At 43.4% G+C, this 21,033-nt stretch overlaps 1 protein-coding gene across 1 annotated transcript in view; it reads right to left on the bottom strand.

Moving 5' to 3' along the window:
- Positions 1-21,033, bottom strand: part of LAMC1 (laminin subunit gamma 1) — a 124,563-nt gene that overhangs the window by 3,907 nt on the left and 99,623 nt on the right. Inside the window, exons 14-27 of the mRNA XM_059412740.1 lie at positions 18,904-19,149; positions 18,277-18,430; positions 17,524-17,666; positions 16,410-16,588; positions 15,144-15,300; positions 10,706-10,911; positions 10,204-10,283; positions 8,464-8,601; positions 7,789-7,933; positions 6,530-6,679; positions 6,162-6,276; positions 4,943-5,142; positions 3,493-3,651; positions 913-1,012 (exon numbers count right to left, since the gene is read on the bottom strand). Coding sequence (XP_059268723.1) covers positions 913-1,012; positions 3,493-3,651; positions 4,943-5,142; positions 6,162-6,276; positions 6,530-6,679; positions 7,789-7,933; positions 8,464-8,601; positions 10,204-10,283; positions 10,706-10,911; positions 15,144-15,300; positions 16,410-16,588; positions 17,524-17,666; positions 18,277-18,430; positions 18,904-19,149 — 2,172 coding nt within the window. The remainder of the gene's footprint in view (positions 1-912; positions 1,013-3,492; positions 3,652-4,942; positions 5,143-6,161; positions 6,277-6,529; positions 6,680-7,788; positions 7,934-8,463; positions 8,602-10,203; positions 10,284-10,705; positions 10,912-15,143; positions 15,301-16,409; positions 16,589-17,523; positions 17,667-18,276; positions 18,431-18,903; positions 19,150-21,033) is intronic.

Here is a 21,033-nt window from a genome sequence, read left to right as displayed (position 1 = left end):
CTTGATATTTGAGACAGATAAAAAATACACCCTCTCCCACCCTCCAAACAAAACAAACCAAACCAACCAACCAACCAAACAAAAAACCCCAAACAAGGGACGCCTGGGTGGCTCAGTTGGTTAAGCGGCTGCCTTCGGCTCAGGTCATGATCCCAGCGTCCTGGGATCGAGTCCCACATCGGGCTCCTTGCTCCGCAGGGAGCCTGCTTCTCCCTCTGCCTCTGCCTGCCATTCTGTCTGCCTGTGCTCGCTCTCTCCCCCTCTCTCTCTCTGATTAAAAAAAAAAAAAAACAAAAAAAAAAAACACTGACCAAACCTTCAAGGCTAAAGCAGAATGCCTTGCCCTGAGGCTGTCAGGCTGCAGTGCCACCACTTTGTAATGGCGGCTGCGACAAAATCTGTCTTGTGACGAAGCCTGCTCCCCATCACACTGGATTAAAAGAGCATTTCAGCATCCTTGCGTTTCCTTGAAAAATCAAGCTTATTCTCTTTTTGACAAGCCATCACCTCATCAGATTCTCCTTTTAATGAGCAAATGAGCAGCATTCCAGGCAGGGAAGTCATCTCCAGTATCAAGTGCTCTCCCATGCTCCCGCTGAAATCCTTGACTTCAAACCCTGGAAAGATGCCCTGCCAGCAGGACGAACTAAGAACAGTCACCGCTCATCTATCTTAAACATCGGCCGCAAGCGAGCCACCTCAGAGTTCCTGGACTGTGGTCAGATTCCAGGACTCAGATCACATGCCACGGAAGGACCTTGTAAGTTCTTGCTGAATTAATACAACCTTGAGCCCTGACTCAGTTCACACAATGGTCACACTGTAGCATCTGCTTTTGTGTTGAGTGTATCGAACCCCAGCAGCAGCACCAAGAATCCAGAGGCCGCCCGCAGTGACTCTACGGCCACTTACCCAGCTGCTCCAGGAGCTCGTTGATCAGGTGGAGGAGGCTGGTAACGGAGTTTTTGGCCTTTCTGGCATTGATCTCGGCTTCCTGAGCAGCCTGCGAAGCCTGTACCGGGAAAAGGACAGATGATAGATGCCAACAGTTCTGACGGCATGTGCTCATGTTCCTGAGATTTTTTTCCCCCCAATCAGCCAGCAAGTCCAATTTTCACAGGCTTCCTCTTTCCTGACTCGTGAAATTACAGTCTCTCATTGTATGGGGCTTGGTTTGGTTTTGGCTTTTTTTTTTTTTTGAGGGGTGGGGGAGTGTCTTTTGGTATATCTTCGTGGTGAAATGTTGCTATTTTTAATTCATAGAACAGCCACGAATAGGTAGTCTGCATATCTACGCTGACTGTATATTTCAACAAGGTGAATATCATCTACTTTTCTCACTTTCTCACTCAAGAACACATGGAAGTGGATTCGTGACCAAATTCATCAAGCAGAAACAAGGGATTTTTAAGGACAAGCATAAAAATGACGTTTTAGAACCAAAACATGTCCTTCAGGACACTCTTAGAGACTTGATTATTGGAAATGTCCTATTCTCAGCAAAAGTTTGTAATCAAGGGACACCTCTGTAGCACCCCTCCCCCTGTGAGTGCACACGCACACACACACAAACCCGGGGGATACAGTTTACATTTTGTAAATCAACCAAAGGCAAATGTATTTGGGAAAATTCCATAAAACCTGAACAAATACCCTGTATGTGAGTCACAGGAAATGACAATGGAAGAGGAAGTGTCTGAATATCAGAAAACAGATGCTCTCACAAATAAACCAGGTCAGGATAGAAGTGAGCGGCTTTGAGCTCCTCACCACAGAATTGTTTTCCCCAGTTTTTGGCTCAAGACACTGCAGCATTTTTGGATAGATACAATGTAAGATTTTAAAAAAAGGAAATGTGTGAGGGGAAAAAAAAAACTTCCCAAATGAACACTGGATCTCCGCGGAAGTTGCAGCCAGTCTCACTGAGCCCTGACAGGCTTTTCTGTGCGTCCTGGGAGAGGCTGAGTGGCTTCGCCATGGGCGGCAGAGAGCGATGCTACTGCGTGCAACCCGCGGGCTCCAGCCTCCTCTTCCAGGACAACCATCAGCCTTTACTCTTCTGACAAAAGAAGTGATGTGACAGACTCAAACAACATGGGCTCGGTGCCGTGCCTTCAGGACTAACGTCCAGACACATGGGAAGGGTGCATGAGGCTGCTTTGTGTTCGTCAGAAGTTATTTACCAGAAAGAACAAAGATGGACGCTTTTCCACCCTCTCAGTGGAATCCATACCCTCTTTTCCGAAGCTCATCAAGAACATAGCCTTTTCCTCCTTTGCACAGGCTCTAAACCCACCATATTAAAAACCATATTAAAAACGAAATGCAGGGGTGCCTGGGTGGCTCAGAAAGTTAAGCCTCTGCCTTTGGCTCAGGTCATGATCTCAGGGTCCTGGGATCGAGCCCTGCACTGGGCTCTCTGCTCAGCAGGGAGCCTGCTTCCCCCCTCTCTCCCTGTCTGCCTCTCTGCCTACTTGATCTCTGTCAAATAAATAAATAAAATCTTAAAAAAAAAAACAAAAACAAATAACGAAATGCAGAGACCCTCAGCACATACGAGAAATGCGTATTTTTTCCTATATGAGCATTTCTTTCTGAGCCATCCCTGGCTATAGAAAATCGAGACCGTCCGAAACAAAACCCAAAAAAGCGAACTAAAATAAAGTGTTTGCCCGAGGGTGCTTCCTGTGACCACTTTCCTAGAGTCTTCTCTACCTAGATCAGCAGGGTTAGTATTTCTCCTTCCTGTCCCAAGGTGAAAATCAGCCAGAGTAAAAGGCCTGTTTTTCCGCAAGAGTGGGAAATGGGTCCCTTGCTTGGGCTGCAAGTGGACAATTAAACAAGGTCATTACGGTGACTGTAATCAGACTGAACTGCAAAGTGCTGTTTCCACTTTGAAAGCAACATATAGCATACAACTGGAAAATGCACCCTTGTCCTTTCTTGGGCCATGCATTCCTCAGTCAGTTTTGTCACCAACAGTGTTGTGTATACACATCATCACAAAAGGTAAAAAAAAAAAATTTAAGTTAGATAGAAGTTTGGTATGTTTTTGTCATCATCAAAAATGAAACACAAGAAACTGGTCTTTGTCTCAAGAAAGTAAGTTGCTGGCATAACAAGAGCAGGAAGGAAATTCACTAACTTTTCATTGTATTCCTTTTTATTTCTTTCTGGTTTTATACCATGTATGAATCACCCATCCAAAAACACAACTACATACTTTTCAATGTCCTAAAACTTCAATGTGTAAAAAAGAATGTTTTGCTTTTAATGGAGAGAAGCTTTGGGACAGGACAATTGTGCAATAACCCCACAAGAGATCCAAATTCTTTGTGCTCTATGTAAGTTACTAACCCGATTCTTGGCCAGAAAACACAATGAAAATCAGAAGTCAACGTGAAAGAGACTCTTCTTAACAAGACGGAGAGACTGTTGTCATTAAACACCCTCCACTTTCTGCCCACGAGCGAACAGGCCCAAACTGCTTACCATCCCTGCCATCATCATATCCTGGTCAGCGTCCTCCTGTTTTTTCTTTAGCTCCTTTTCTGCTTCCTGTAGTTGTTTCAACATAGTGTTTACTTCGTTATCCAGGTCTGTAACTTCTGCAAAAGTCCTTTCGGCTTCTGCCTTGGTGCTCGTAGCGTTCTAGGCACACAATAAAGAACAACTAATGAAGAAAAGCTTTCCTCTTTCTAAGCTACATTCCCACACCTTTTATAATCTGTACAATGGTTCGAAAATATAACCCAGAAAGAACAGGGCAGGAAATGACAGTATGTGCCGACTTAGAGTATCGTTTATTTGGGTTCCAAAGAACAGGAAGGAAAGAAAAGCTAGCGTTACCGCCTAACATAACAGCATTTTATATTTTATAAAACACTTCCATTTCTTTCCTCTTATTTGTCCTTAATACTTCTTGTTCTATCACTGCTGTTTTTAGTTGAGGTCACACGGCTAGCAAATAGAACACTTAGACTTCCCACCACATCATCCAGGTTAGACCCTGGATACATTCTCACCTCAAATGCAGTAGCCTTGTTCTACTTGGTCGTTCATCACAAGGTACAAAAAGACCGTGATCCTGATGTAGGAGTGTTTTATAAAATATAATTAATCCTAAAACCAACTTGTTCTAAGCAAACTAAAAAATGTTTATTATTCTCAAACACATTATTTTGAGAATCTGTTCCAATCTGTCCTTTAAATAAAATAAACAGATTTATTCCTTTAAATAAGAAAAAGCCAGCTTAAAGAAATTATTCCTTAAGATGATCGTAGAAAGGGGACGATACTTGGGCGGCTTGGCTGGCTAAAGCATCAGGTCATGATGTCAGGGTCCTGGGATGGAGCCTTATGTTAGAATCCATGCTCATTGGGGAGTCTGCCTCTCCCTCTGCCCCTTCCACGCTCATGCTCTGTCTCCCTCTCCAATAAATAAATAAAACCTTTTTAAAAAAAAAAAAAAAAGGGAGAAAAAGAGATGAGTAGAAAGAATCCTAGCAGTGGCAGCTAATAAGATAGGGCTCAGATATAAAATATGCTCGAAAGAGGGGCCTGAGAGTTTTATGGACCTGGAACTCTACACAAGATTGGAAAAAAAATAGCTGTGTTTATCTGAGGAGAGTGTGGTTTTTTCATGCAGGGCACGCCACGGGCCCACGCAGCCATCCCCCTCCTCACCACGTGGACCCTGCCGTTGAGACAACAGCAGAAACGTTCAAGGGCCCTTTCAATGATTTCAATGACTCTCCCTCTTCAGTCAACGTACTTAACTACTCTAACTTCCCAGTAAAAAATGAATAAAGACAGTTTAAGATAATCTTACTGGAGTTGAGGAAGAAGCCTGCAAGGGCTTTTAGGGATCTGGAAAGAAACCAGAAGAGGACTAGAGGAACACAGGGACACAGACTGCTGGGGAGAAGGGCCAAGTGCACACCTTCTGGACGGCGCTGGCGATCCTCTCCGCCTCATGGGCCTTGCTCTTGGCCTCGGTGGCGTCCGCGGCTGCATTGCCCAGCGCCAGCTGGGCCTCCCTCGTCTTCTCGTTGGCTTCCATTATCGTCTGGTTGATGGCAGGGATTCTCCTTAAAGCCTCCTCCGCAGCAGTCTTGTTATCGTTCACTCGCTGATCGAAATCTAAAATAAAGCCAGTTCAGGGAACGCGTGTGAACCCGACTCGCGGCCAGCCGGAAGGGAACCCTTTAGGGAGCTGCAGCGCGATTATGTCTTACGAACAAGGACCGTCAGGAGAGGAAAACGAAAAACAGCACCGACGGCCTTGAAGGACGAAGCGCCCAGCTTCATGGATTCCTATGAAGAACTCGTTTCGGGAACGAAGTTTATTTTCGTGCAAAGCAGTAAGTCTGCCGTTACTGCACGGCAACCAGTATTAAAAGCTGCAGTTTATTTAGTGTTCACTAAATAATGTGTTAGCTACTGAGTAAAGAGCTTTTTTATATGCCTGTGAGGCAGGCACTGGATCATTTTTACACATGAGAACTGTAGGTTAAAGAGGGAGATAATTTTCCCCCAAGGAGTCACAGAAGTACGAGGTGGATCAGGGATCCTCACCCAATCCCACTGATACCAGAGCCCATATAGCCAACTGCTATCTTGGAAAGCTTCCATGTTTATAGACCCTACGGGCTATTTTAGCAGAGACAAGTCCAGGACCTGCCAGTGAATTGAGCACATTTCTTTTTTCTTTTGGATGAGGACAGAAGGCACAAAGATTGAGATGCTACTGGCAGAGAAAATTAAAAATAATCTCCGTTTACCAACACGAACCAGCTAAACAGGCATATCTTGATAACATGAGTTATTCTAATATCAGAAAATTTCCTTGTTTTTGGTTTTATTTTCATACTGAGGTACAAAGGGGTAAAATGACATGAGCTCTCGGATATTTCTTTGAAATTCCTCAGTATAAAAAAAAGTAGGGTGGATGTTGTGGGGATGAAATTAATGAGTTAATGTAGTAAAAATCATTCCCTGTTGAACTGGATGATCGATTTAGGGGATCTGTTATACTCTCACCTTTCATACGGTGTATATTTTGAGAATCTCATGGTAAAAATTAAAAAAAAAAAAAAAAAAGGAAATGGCCTTAGTGAAGAAAACCAAGAAACTGACACTACTATGTGAGTCTTTCATACCCTTCAGGTTGTTGAGGATGTCATTGGCTTCTTGTAATGTATTTCGTCCCTTTTTGGCAGCTTCTTCTGCAAGAGCCTTGGCGGCATCTGCCCGGGCTAGGAGCTGGTCAGCAGTCTGCAAACACATGGCAGGATCAGAGGACACACCCGCCAAGGTGACTCCCTTCTTCCTCCTACCAGACCAGACACCTCCCACCTTGCCAGCTGCCACATTGGGGCAGCCAAGCCAGGGCTTCCCACACAAGTTTTGCCTCTGGATTCCTGAGGGCTGGGGGCCCCTGTGCTGGGTCACGTCACAGACACAGCTCACACTGGCACAGTTCCAGAGCTGGCCTCAAGAGATGAAGCCACCTGCTAATCAGACCAACCTGCTGTTCAGTCTTTCCTTTCTCCAGAAGCTTCTTGACTTCAAGTTCCTTCCCTCTCATGTCCTCTCTGAGGTCCTCATAATCTTTTAATTTCTGGTCAATTAGACGGTCCAGATCCTCCGCTTCCTTCTTGATTTTATTTGCCTCACTCTGTGAAAAGCAAGTAAGGTTTTGACCTTGTAGACAAAACAATGACCCTGATGAAAAGGTAGGCTTAGTAACTGTGTTTAACACTTAACACTCAGAGATATCTTGAAAAGAACAGCACAGGTCAAGATTTCATGGACTTTTTTTTTTTTTTTTAAATTGAAATATACTCTACACACAGTAGAATGCAGAGCACTTAGTGAGATGAGTTTTGACAAATATTCTGACCTGTGTAACCAACACCCCAAACAAGACACGGGATATTTCCACCCCAGGAAATTCCCCTGTATCTCTTTCCAGTTAATTTCCACACCTATCTTTTCAACAATGCAGCTGCCCCTGGTCTGGCTTTTATCACCAATTAGTTTTGCCTGTTCTCAAACTTCAAACATGCGAGATCAGACGGAACGTACTTGTCTGAAGAGAACGAACGGAAGCCTGACGGTAAGAAAACCACGTCAATGCCTCCAACATAAAAAGTAAACTTATTAAACTTCAAATTCAATGTGAAAAATAGAGCATTTATACAGAGTCTGGAATGAGGATTCAAGAGCCGAGTACAGATGTAATCAAATCCTACCACAACCCCTAGTGATTCTCTAGCTGCCTGAGAGCGTCCTGATGTAGCTGCCTGACAGCATCCTGATGTAGCTGCCTGACAGCATCCTGATGTAGTTCTTTCATTTAAACCATTTTCTTCTATTTCTCTCTTGTTCTCAACCAAAGCGTGCCTGGGCATAAGGGTCTGGGTGTACTCTGTTCTAACAGACACAAATATATAATAATCCGGATTTATATTAAAGACTTAGGAGTGATTATTCCTATCACTGAAGTAGTCCTTGCTGTTTAATCTCTATAATCACGGGCTTCTTGACCTCAGGAAGTGAACATACCTGAAGCAGAACTTGACACTACCAGTGAGTGAGCTGGAGGACAGAGGAGGTCCGTGACAGTGACAGTGGTAGGGCAGTCAGAATAGCTCTTACCCAGCCTGAGGGTGTAGGGGGGGTACGAGGTGTGTGTGTGTGTCTGGGGGGGCTGAGGCCGCGTGCTCTGGACGGGTGACAGCAGAGGCAGCCGACCCCTGTGCACACAGGTCATCCAGCCCATACCTCCAGGGCTTCTGAGTCCACGGGTGTCAGCTGAGCAACACTGGCATAGATCTCCACCGCCTTATCTCCAGCCCTCTTGGCCTCCTCGTGTACCCGGGCAGCTTGCTTCTCCAGATCCTGTGACATGTTCTTCGCTTGTTCGTACCTAAGGAGCAAAAGATTTAACGAAAAACTTAGTTGCTTTTGGCATCTTAACGTTAACCACACTCTTTCTGCTTCAAATCCCTGCAACAGAATTTCCGAAACTTCAAAGAAAATGTTATTTAATACCAACACAGCTTAACTTTAGATTTCATCTGGTCACTTCTATTTATACCACATGGTTTACCACCTATTTCTTTTTTGGGGCACCTTCTCAATACTTGTAGCTCAGGTATATTTTCTCTATTGACTCTAGGATACTTTCTCTCTCCTTTTTTCCTTGATGCAGAAATTTAAGGATCACAGTTAGTCTTGTTACCTTTCTCTGTAGTTACAGAAATTGGAACAAATAAAACCTCTGTGGCTCTATAGTCCCTGCCCCAACCACTGCACCATTTCAAAAGTATCATTAATGAAAGAGATCTTCCTGCGTGGATGCACGCTCTGAATCCACCGGCATTTAATTTTTCATGGAACTGGTTCTACTTACAAGCACAACTGAAGGGCCATAAGCCACTTTTAAATGACACTCACTTTCTATTAAGCTCTTCAATCTCAAGTGCTGTTTGATTTTCTCCCGCCAGTGTTCTCAGAAGCAGATTATAGGCCTCAGTTGATGTATCATTAGCTGTCTTCGCCACACGTACGATGTCATCAGCTTCTTGTTTATGGCTGTATAATGTAAAAGAAAAATAAACCATGAAACAGAACGACTTAATAGGGAAAAAAGCAGAATTCAGGTAATGCTCACCTTATTATATATACATTTACTAATGTGGACAGAGCCCTATAAATATAGAAAAATTCTTATAAATTTGAAACTCTGCAACCATTTCAGTGGGGCTAAGTTTACAACAGCATTCTACAATCTGAAAAAATGGTATTTTCCAAATGACATTTTCCTATAAAGTTTATAGGGGCAAATGTCTACATTTCTTCCAAAAATTGCTTCTAAATAAAATCCTTTAAGAATAATTGATCTGTGAAACCATGTGTGCTGGCAAGAACTCATCTAGACTTAAACACGAGTCCCAGACCTAATGTTTGATCCCTACTCTGGTTCAGTTACTACATAGTCTTGAGACAGCCTCCAACTGCTCAGACTTCTCATATGGAACCCAATTACTGGCAAGGAAAAGTAACCCAACACCAAGTGGAAAGCAACATGTCAACAGGGAATCCAGCCAAATAATGCAGATTTCAGCTGCAGAATGGCTAAAACTTCATAGGACAGCTCTAAAACTTCATATTACAGTGTCACACTCCCGTATATGGCCATTCCTTTTCGGTAGGCTAAGGTTTCTTTCAAAATTCCTCTATGAAAGACACCAGAATAATTTTATTTTCAAGGCCTGATTTCCTTGGGAATTTTCCATATGTTTTCAGCTAGCTTCTTTTAATCAGAAGATCCAGCTATGAAACTGTCCATGTTCTATGATCTAAATGACACAGCTCACACATTTACATTTACAAAGAAGAGAAAGAGAGCACACAGTTAAAGCAAGAAGCCAAAGTAATTGCTCTGAACAATGAGGCTAAAATTCTAATGTCGGGCTTACCCATGAGGGTAAGCCCTCGTACCCATGAGGTCTACTAGCTGCTCTGCAATTCATTCAACAAACAGTGACTGTGTACTTACTATGTCCCAGACGTCATTTTAGGTATCAGAACTTTAGCAGTGAATGAGACACACAAAAACACCTGCCCTTCATGAAGCCTACATTCTAGCAACTACTTCAACAATTTTTTTCAATTTCATACTCTCCTACAACTTGAGTTTTTCCTAAGGAACTATCTTAAACTTAATAATTTAAAAAAGTCTCCAAAAAAATGAGGAGTGAAATGGTCTATTTTCTAGGGCTGACTTTCCAAAGGTACTATGGGTAAGTAAGTGTTCTCTTTTAAAATCTGGGAGTTAAACGTTTTTGTTAAAAATTAATTTTAAAAACCAAAAAAAAATAACTAAATTCAACTGTGCTTCTTAGTTATCACTTTAAGGTTTTAAAATTTAAAAATCTAAAAATGTTATAGTTTTCTTTGAGATGTGTAAATATAGTTTCCCTCCAAAGCATCATGTTCAAATATTCAGAGTCAATATTCTAATTTCAAAGGAGAGGCAAGAGTACACACAGCCAATAACATTCCAGAAAAGAGCCAACTTTGCAAAAGTGGGTTATGTGTGAAAAGTGTCTGTGGGTGAAGGAGGGGACAACACGTCCACACTGTAAGGACAGTTATAATTTAACCATTAAGACACAGGGATCTGGAACTTACCGTTCAGCAAGCTTTCGTGCCTCTTCTGCCAAAAGAGTCATGTTGTTTGGGTCCCCTGTAGACTCCGGCTGAGTGATTGACTGAATTGGAAAAGAAGCACTAATCTTAAAGAACTGAACTATTTAAATTTAATAAAGCAAGTGTCAAAAACAAATTTCTATTAGTAAAAAGGATGACTCATTAATTCAAAGATTTTTCATTAAGATCAGCATCCTTGGCTACAGATTATGATTTCTATTTTCACCAAAGGAGAACGGAAGTTTAAGTTGACTAGTGCCATAGGAGGAACAAAGCTAGAGAAAGGACCCAAATGTCCTTTGGTTTTTATCCCGTTCGTGATAAACTATTTAATGACAACGTTGAGCAACGTGGCTTTCTGGCTCCACGCTTAGAGCCAAAAAGACATAAAGAATCAGTTTCGCTGAACCATTCAGCTGACAGTAAGGCTTGCTACAAATTACCAGGGGACTCCTGCGCCCCAGCCTCAGACCTTCCCACTCACCACATTGGCAACAGCAATCTTTGCTTTCTCAAGTTCTTGGGTCGCGATTTCAATCAGCTGCTCTGTGCTCTCTACCCTGGCACGGGCTTGCTCAGCCAAGTTCCCAGTCACTTCAATGGTATTGCGGATATTCTGTAAACGGCTAATTTGGCTGGATAAGGTGTTATTCACTCTCTGGAGGCGGTCCATCAAATTCTGGTCCACATCTGCAATGGCAGTGCAGAAGAAAATCCATAAATGATCTGATGGGGTGGGGTACCTATTTCACATGAAATCCGAGGCACGACTTTATTCTTCTGAACACAGATCTTTCTGATAAGCTTTCCCTAAGCCCATCAGCAGAACTGGTCAGTCCTCACTGTGCCCAATAGCACCCCCACTGTTGAATTTATCGCACTGCCTCCAGTTGTGTGCCTGTCTGTCCCACTGGACTATGAGCTTCTCTTCCTTACTCACCACTACATCCCCAGTCTTACACTCAAGAAATGTCTGAGGAAGGAAAGCTTTGATGTTCCAGCACATGCCAGATTTAATCATAAAAATACAATGTTACTGAAAGCATTATCAGCCCTGACAGCTGGACATTTTACTAAACTAGGGAAAAAGCTAGGTTCAAACCAATGTTGAAGTAAAGGCAAATTAAAGTGAAGGTAAATTAAATTCATTTTGTATTTTAAACTACAGATTTTAAATACAGATTCTTGCTGCCCTGTCCAACCCCCTGGCAGAGGCAGGTAATTTCTTTTGTACAGAGTTCTGCTTTTGACTAGTTTTTCAAATTGTTCTTTTTTTTTTTTTTTTTTTTAAGATTTATTTATTTGACAGAGAGAAATCACAAGTAGATGGAGAGGCAGGCAGAGAGAGAGAGAGAGGGAAGCAGGCTCCCTGCCGAGCAGAGAGCCCAATGCGGGACTCGATCCCAGGACCCTGAGATCATGACCTGAGTCGAAGGCAGCGGCTTAACCCACTGAGCCACCCAGGTGCCCCCAAATTGTTCTTTATTAATTGTGCCCATTCAGCTTAAATCTCATACCAGGGTCTTAATAAAAAAATAAAAAGATAAATGTATATCCGTGTAAATATAGTTCTGTCATCGTTAAAATTCTCACTTGTCATGAGGGTATATGAATATACAAGAACCATGAAGTCCTATCCAAAATTGATCAGTTCGTATTTCAGCAATGCTCAGAGTTGGCATTTAAAGTTTCCAAGGAAAGTGAAAAAGATGAGAGGTCAAAGTTAAGATCAATAAAGATGAATACAGGTTTGGGAACTAGCATCTGACAAGCAGGGCCACCAAATACACATGCAAAGTGGGTGCAGTATGAAACTCGCCTAACTGTACACAGTGGCCTTGCGTGAATGATCAGACAATTCTTTGATAATCTAAAGATTTTTAAGAAAATAACAAAAGACCAAAAAATGTTGAAATCGTAGAAGATCATTTAGACTCAGGAAGCATAAGCAGCCACTGCAGTTATAAAAGACCCCTTCCTTTAGACCTTCAGGAATGTAACAGATAGCAATCTCTCTGGCCAGCTTTTTAGAGAAACATCAGGAACTGAAAAGAGAACAGATAACCTAACTGGTAGGATCACTTCGAATGACTTCAAATTGCAAAACCTAATTGCATCATATAATCTCCTTTCAAAGCTGTAGAATAAACACAAGTTTAAACTACAAATAAATACTCAGGGGTAGTTTGAAAGGATAAATCATTGTGAAGATATTCTTCTTCTTGGCTGGTTTGAACCCAAGTAAGAAAGGTCAGCCAGGAGCTCCACAAATCAAGTCTTATCGGGAGAAGACTTTAAGCCTCATCTCACTATGGTGGCTCCCCGCGCTAGGAGAAGCAGCAGCCTGTTATGTTCCCGCCTTTCAAGTGGCTCAAGGGGAGGTATGACACCCATGGCTTTTGTCAAAGCTTCTGTCCAGCGGAATCACCTGCCTGGGTAGAGGAAAGCAAATGTCATTATGGCCGGAGAAGGCTAGACGCAGCTGGGGCTGGACCGAGATGTGGAATGGTGCTGGCTGACCTCCCTTTCTGGCCTCTGGACTGTTCCCTTGTGCTCCTGGTGTGGGCACCAGAGCTGCGTGCCAGACCCCAGCTCTCAGATGGACTCTGCAGCACTTAAAGATAACCCCATGTTCAATGCTTCAGTGTATATGGCCAGGCACATGTGAATTTGTTGTTACAAGGGAATACATTAATGGAAAAATGTGTGTCGCAAGTTTTTGTCAACAAATGAACATCCTAAAAAAACCACTATTGTTTATACAGAACAGGAAACATTTAAATTCTTCTTAATCTATGTTTAAAACTTAAAATGTAACAACAACACAAAAGACAAACACATAACTGAAGTTAACATAAACTATTGACCTCTCATTTTATTTTTCATTTTCTAAAAATTTACCTTAGAAAACAATTTCTGGACGCTCACATAAAAATTAAACAAACTGGTCAAAACCAGATGCATCTCATTACTCCCTTCTTTACTTCAATAATTTTATAAAACCAAAATTATATATATATATATATTAGGGATATCTACAATCAGAAATAAGGAATATACTTAAATTTTGTTGACTATACTCTGACAGGAAGACCTAACTCCTAATGGGTAGATTCATAAACTCAATAAAGAGGTCAGTCATTGTGGTCCCAAGTATCCTAATGTTAATGAACATCTGCTATGAGTGTCTGTGAACACTTTCATCTCGGTGATGGAAAGTCCCACCCCCCAAAAAAGTGACCTCAGCCAGATAGTGAGTACTTCGCTAGAAGGAGCACAGTCTTATTTATCTTTTCATTATTGCTGTTCAGCACAATGCCTGGTAGGCACTCAATAAGTGTAGAAAAGGATTTGTCCAAATTTAGGGAAAAAAGCTTAATTCAGAGTAAATAATAAAAATAAAATATTAGGGGTGCCTAGATGGCTCAGTAGGTTAAGCTGCTGCCTTCGGCTCAGGTCATGATCTTAGGGTCCTGGGATTAAGCCCCACATTGGGCTCTTTGCTCAGCAGGGAGCCTATCCCCGCCCCCCCCCCTGCCTACTTGTGATCTTTCTATGTCAAATAAATAAATAAAATCTTTATTAAAATAAAATATTAAAGTGTGTTAAGGAGTGCCTGCATGGCTCCAGTGGTTGTGTCCAACTCGACTGGTTCAGGTCATGATCTGGGGATCATGAGATCGAGCCCCTCATCAGGATCTGCACTCAGAAGGGAGTCCGCAGGAGATTCTCTTTCTCTCTCCCCGCCTCTGCCCCTCCCCATGCTCGCTGGCTCTTACTCACTCACTCTCAAATAAATAAATATATCTTTTTAAAAAAGTGATTCAAAAAGAAGTAAATAAATGCACACCCAAAATGCATACCTGTCTTGATTTTTAAAAACTGTTTGAAAACACTTTGTAATGGAACAGATTCAACACTTGGAATTTCAGCACTCAATAGTTTCTGATGTGTTGGGAGAATAACTTTTTCCTACTTGCAAAGTTTTACAAATTTAAGTTCCTTTGAAGTTAATAAGGTATTTTAAAATAAACTGTTTTCTAAATCTTTTTTTTTTTTTAAAGATTTTATTTATTTATTTGACAGAGAGAGATCACAAGTAGACAGAGAGGCAGGCAGAGAGAGAGAGGAGGAAGCAAGCTCCCTGCTGAGCAGAGAGCCCGATGTGGGACTCAATCCCAGGACCCTGAGATCATGACCTGAGCCGAAGGCAGCGGCTTAACCCACTGAGCCACCCAGGCACCCTGTTTTCTAAATCTTAAGCCAATTCCTCTGCTTATCATCTGTCTCATCGGATAATGTACGGGGAAGCAACATAATTTCAAAGGACATTAAATAGACACATAATATAAAATATATGCTTTTACATGATGTTACTAGCACATCTGCTCACTTATTAAACAGAAAATTTCATAAGTAGGCACTAACTTCTAATCTTTCATAAATACGAGGTGTTATGTATTTAGTATCTAGCTGTTTAGTCAATACTTAAAGACTGCAATTTTTCCTTATGAGGGTCCTTTCTAAAGAAATAAAGTAGTGTAGAAGATAAATTCTCACTCAGTAGACTGACAGAAGAATGCAGCTTCAAATTTTCAACTAAAATAACGCACACCCAAAATGCATACCTGTCTTGATTTTTAAAAACTGTTTGAAAACACTTTGTAATGGAACAGATTCAACACTTGGAATTTCAGCACTCAATAGTTTCTGATGTGTTGGGAGAATTATTTTTGCTTACTGTATCTTAAAACAAGTTCTTGTATTTTCACATATTGTTTTTAAAAAAAAAATTCAGATTCTATAAATAGTTTAAAAATTGAAGAATTTTATAAAGCCACACTAAATAACCTTGAACTAGGAGCCATGTCTAAAGACTGGGCCATTTGGCAGGAGTTACCTACTGTTTAACATGCATATACCTTTGACATCCTGGGCCTCTCGAAGGAGGTCCGTAACTTCTCTCTCTGCTTCCTTCAGTCTGTCCTCAAAGGCTTGATCTGTCACCGCCTCTTCCCCAGTTCCAAGGTTTGCTATGAGATTCTCTAATTCCTGGAGTTTCACTCGATGATCAGCAACCTGAACATAATCAAGGTAGAAAAAAGAAAGGCAGCACATGCAAATATTCCTGAAGAACTCAGTGGTACTTCCTGCAGGAATGATCATCAAAGGGGCACTCACCCTATAAATACATAGGTCTATATACTCCACATGTTATCTACTTTTAAACAGGTAATGTGAGTGGTTTTTATTTCTCTGGCTTCAAGAGAAAAACTATCAAGCCTATTCCTTTGACATGAAACACTACCTGTTGAGGATTCTGCAGTTCTGACCTCTCCCTTGCATTTTAGATTGCTCTCCTGACACCTCACTCAGCTCTGATGGGTATCTCAACTCAACATCCAAAACTGTACTCTTGACTTTCTTCTCTTAAATCTTCTTCCCCTGAGTCATCTCCATTTCAATAAACAATGCCTCCACGTACCTTAAGCAAAACACCCAAGATGCATCCTTGGTGATTCTCTTTCTCTATCCTTGGCCCTCTCTAATACCCTGCCCCCCCAAACACACATACTTACCCAGTTCAATCCAGGCTTGCCCTTTTGCCCCACTCCTAACCATCATTCTCCACATGGCAGTCAGAGCATTCTTCTTAAAATATAAACTGGATTTCCTAGCTTAAAACTCCTCAGTGCATTCATGCTGGATATGGAATAAAATCTACATCCCTTCCTGTGGTTGACATGGTGTGACATGAGCTGTCTTACCAACCTCTCCGGTCTTATTACAAACCACTCCCTCCTCACTCAGGAGGCTCCAGACACCCTCCACCTCTGAGGTCCTTGTACCCCACACTCCCTCTGCCTGAAACAGCCTACCCATCACTTCTCATTAGGCTTGTTCCTTCTTATTCTTAAGATCTCACCTTAAATAAATGTCCTCAGAGAGGACTTATATAAAGTCGTTCTCCCAGTTATTCTCTGTTTGTGTTCTTTCTGGTGCTTATCTTAGTATCTCTTTATTTAATTTTTATTATTTGTCTCCCAACTGGAACACAAGTCTTTCAGGACAGGGGCCATGCCTATCTTGCTCCTCCTTTGTTCTCTAGTGCTCAGTACACAGGAAGCACCCATTCAAGGTCTACTGAATGAATGAATGAATGAGCAAATGCCCTGTGGACAGCTTACCTTATCCTTCACCAGCCGGTAACAGGCTGGACACTCCTGGCAGCCAGGCCAAGACCGATTGTAGAAATAGTTCTCTTCACACTGGTCACAGCGATTTCCCACAAAACCCTGTTTACATTCACAGCGACCATTGTCTTTGCACTGGAGTGAAAGAGATCCCTCGGGATGACAGTCACAGGCTGCAGAATAAAGTAGAAAGAGTCAATGACAGAGAAAGGAAGGGAGAATGCATTGTCTTTTAATTCAGACTGACATCAGTAAGCTGATGGCACTCTCATCATACGTAGGTATGTTCTTGAAAAACAGGCCAAATTACGAGAATTCAAATGGTTAAGTCGCTTCGGAGAGAGAACAGAAATTTTTAAGCAAACACAAGTCCAAAGTGCAGCATCCTTCGAGGGGACACACGTCCCGTCACTGAGTAATTACAGACGTTAGACTATTAGACGCATCGGTGCCCTTTCATGCATTTCAAGAATTCTACTACACCTCCCTGTCTCTGCTGTTTAATATTTCTCTCATTAAGGAACTAGAAAACCCAAATGCTAATATATATTTTGCATTATTTTATAGTTTGTTTACTCGCTTTGTTCTCGGAACTGGGTCAATGATTTATGCTACATTCCACAGGAGAAATGAAGGAATTCGGAAAGCAAAACACCAAACGGTTCTGAGGCTTCATTCCAGGCAAGTGTTTACGCCAAGGAGAAGCAGATGTGTAGATGCAAGCGTACCAAGAGGGCCCCAAGGGTGGGAAGCGACTGCAGCCGGTAAGCCAGCCAACAAGTGAGTTGTGAGCAGAGTCTCTCCCTGTCTCATTATCTGCTCTAAGAATGTAATTTTCGTGAAGCACAGTGGGAAAGCCCGGTGATCAAAGGGAGACCTTCCTTGGGAAGACAAAAGACTGGAAAAAGAATCAGAAATGGGACATAAGAAGACATAAATAAGGTGGCTGCCAAGGAACGAGAGAAGCTCTCAAGCCCCAGTTTCAGGAAAGGAGGCTTTTCACAGCCTCAAGCCTCTGTGAGGACTTAGGTACAGCCCCGACTGTAGAAGTCCGTGGTCCTAACTGGAATCAGGAAAGACTCAGAGCTCTACGCTCCCAGCTCCTTACGTTTGCAGCCTTCGGGCCCGAAGCCGAAGTGGTTGAGCTCGCAGCGCTCACAGTGCTGGCCTGCGATGCCGGGCTGGCACTCGCACTGGCCGGTGCGGACGTCACACTGTCCGTTGGTGGAACCCAATGCATGGCAGTCGCACCTGCAAATGAACACGTGATGTTTCTCCCGTGAGAAAAACAGACTCTAAGCAAACCTTCCTCCCACCCCCGGTCAGCGCAGAACTGATGTGATTTGTACCAGAAAACAGAATCTAAAGGGCTATTAAAACAAAACGGTAAGGGTCATTAAGCACCCGAGGTTCAAGCAATTTCCATGAGTTCTACTCAGAACCTCTCTTTCGAACCTCACCCACGAACAGGGTTAGTCCACTCCTAAAACCACTACAAAGGGGCTCTCCAACCTGGCACCCCCTCGGGTCTGACCAGGAGCTTTGAAAATAGAAACTCCCAGGCTGCTGGCCCCCAACAGCCTGACCCTGAGCATCTCAGAAAGCGCCTCAGAAGGTGTCACGTCTGAAAGGTCGCCTGGGTGACTCTGATACCTCTAGGGCAGCTTCACTCTACTCCGCCCTCGCAGTAGCTCCAGTACCACTGTCCAGTACTGCCTCTCGAGTGAGGAACTCAAATAATTCCTGAACAAAATCAAGGCCACCATTACGGGGAACTCATAAAAACCCATATATCACAATGGAAAACAAACAAACAAACAAAAGCACAGCGTCCTTCCCGCCACAGCAGCCGGCCCCTCACCTCTCGCAGCCGCGCCCGCTCTGCAGGTTGTAGAAGCCGGGCTCGCAGGCACCGCAGTCCCGGCCGGTCACGTGGGGCAGACACTCGCACTGGCCCGTGATGGGGCTGCAGCCGCCCTGCTGCGACGCGGTTCCATAGGGATTGCACGCACAGGCTGGGGGAAGAGACGGAGACAGCAGGAGATGCAAAATGTAAGCATTACAGATTGTCCCGATTTCAGCTGATCAGCGCAGCAGCCATGAGTGGCCCGTGGCTACTGAGGGCTTGCGACGTGGCCAGTCTCCAGAGGGGCTGTGAATGGGAAACACACGCGGGATTCTGACAAGCTGGTACGCAGAACACAGAACGTGGCTCTCCATCATTTTTAGTGGATGACTCATTGAAATGATACTATGGTAGATATATCAGAGTAAATAAAATACAGGATTTAAAGGTAAACTTCATCTGTTTCTCTTTGTTTTGATGTGTCTACAAGAAAACTTCAGTTACATGAGTGTCTGATACTACGTTTCTGCTGAACAGTGCTGCGTTAGACCAAGCATCTGTAAATATCTAAAGCGACCTCAAGATGAATTCTCAGAATAAATGAGTACGGCTGTAACAGAACCTGGCCGATGGCGAGATTACCTTTGCATTTGTCTGCCGGGTTGGGAGCCAGGGGATTTCCAAAAAACCCATCTTTGCAGCGGTCACAGTAGAAGCCAGCAGTGTTATAGATGCATTTCAGGCATTCTCCTGTCAAGCGATTGCAATTGCCAACGGCATTGGGGTCGATGTTGTCATTGCACTGGCAGAGGCGGCAGAGCCTCACAGGGCCGTTTCTCCCCAGAGGGTCTCCAAAGTAGCCGTCGTCACAGAGCTCGCACCTTTTACCTGCACATGAGACAATCTGCTGTTATGCAAGAAAGGCCTCAGACGTTCCTGGTGCTACTGCACACGAGCAACCTGGTTACCAAGCGCGCAGGTGAACCATCAGGTGGGGGGCAACATGACACAGTGGACAGGCCACCAGCCCCGGTGAGCAGCGGACCGGGGCTGCAGTCCTGGCTTGGTGCCAGACCAGTGGAGTGACTCTGGGCGCATCACCATTTTGCCATCAGAAAGACAGCACGTGCTCTGCCTACTGCACTTCAACTGTCCTGAGGACTAGCTGTCATCATGCATTCAAAGTGCTTTGTACAGGAGTCGGCTCAGGCCCAAGGGACAGCGCATTCATGTTTGTTTTGGTTTATGATATTAAAAGAGATGAAGTGCCCCTGAGCACCATCAGTTTCCTATACAATAGAGCGAGCAGGACAATCTCCCTAGAAAAGACCTTCGTTGAGCTCTGCCAACTAGTACAGAATCAGAGTCTCTTCGAAGAGAACTCAGAAACTGCCATTTGCCTCCAGCTTCTATTATAGCAAAGGGACCAGAGAGGTTAAGTAACTTGCCCGCACTCACACAGCTAGAATCCAGGACTCTTTCCAGCGCACTCACTGCTCCTCCTCCTTCCTTTTCCACTTTGCCATCATTATTACCTCAAGCTGGAATCTTAATATCTTTGTAGTGGACAGGGAATGAATTAACTTAAGCTTCTGGAGAAATAAAAGTTTGCTCATTTGCTCATTTAATGAACATTTGCTGAGCATCTCTTACACATAAATGCTGTTCTAGATTGTCGGGATGATGTGGTGAACAAGGTAGACAAGATCTCTACTCTCATGAAGTTTATACTATAGTTGGGGGAGAGCAAAGCACAGATACCTAAATAAAAAGATTATTTGGGGTGGGGATAAGCATAACAAATTAAACAAAACAGAGCAACATGACAGAGTGACAGGGTTAAGGGCTACTTCACTGGGTGGTTAGAGAAAGCTATCTGGGACGACAACGGAAAGACAGGAAACAACAACCACAACAAACAGCCATGCTAATATCCAAGGAAAGCATGTGCCAGAAAAACACGATAAGCTTATGGAAGTAGTAAGAGCCAATCCTGAAGATCATAGTATTAAAAAAAAAAATCTGGTTTAAATTAAGGTGCAATGAGGTAATATTAGAGGGTTTTTAAAGTGACATGCCCTGATTTACATTTTTTAAAGATTTATTTATTTGAGAGAGAACGAGTGGGGGGCAGCGGGAGAGGGAGAAGCAGACTCCCCACTGAGCACAGAACCCTGACACAGGGCACAGGGCTTCATCCCAGGACTCCACGATCATGACCTGAAGCAAAGTCAGATGCTTAAGGGACTAAGCCACCCAGGTGCCCTCGATTTTTCATTTTAGAAGGATTATCCTGGCAGCAGGTGAGCATGGGCTGCAGGGAGACCCAAGAGGAGGCTCTTCTAGGCGAGAGACCACAGTGGTGTGGACCAGGGCAGTGGCAGTGGAGGCCGGGAAACTCAGTCAGATGTGAGATCGAGCCTGTCACACGTGCTGGCTGACTGCTTCCAGGAAATAAAAGAAAGAAGAATCAAGGACAAGCCTAGGATTTTAGCTTATAGCCGGAGCAACTAGGTGAACGGTAGTCTTTTCACTGAGATGAGTAAGATTGGGGGAAGGACAGGGTTGGGATTGAAGAAAAAGGGAAGATGTCAAAGATTTAGGTTGGATTTGCTTAAATTTGTGATGCCTTTAGCCATCTGACTCAAGCGGAAAATTAAAAAGACAGGTTCAGGGACGCCTGGGTGGCTCAGTTGGTTGGACGACTGCCTTCGGCTCAGGTCATGATCCTGGAGTCCTGGGATCGAGTCCCGCATCGGACTCCCAGCTCCA

This window comes from Mustela nigripes, chromosome 10 (assembly GCF_022355385.1).
Source record: "Mustela nigripes isolate SB6536 chromosome 10, MUSNIG.SB6536, whole genome shotgun sequence".
Lineage (NCBI taxonomy): Eukaryota > Metazoa > Chordata > Mammalia > Carnivora > Mustelidae > Mustela > Mustela nigripes.
Note: the sequence above shows the minus strand (reverse complement) of the source record. Positions and strands in the feature narration are given on the sequence as shown.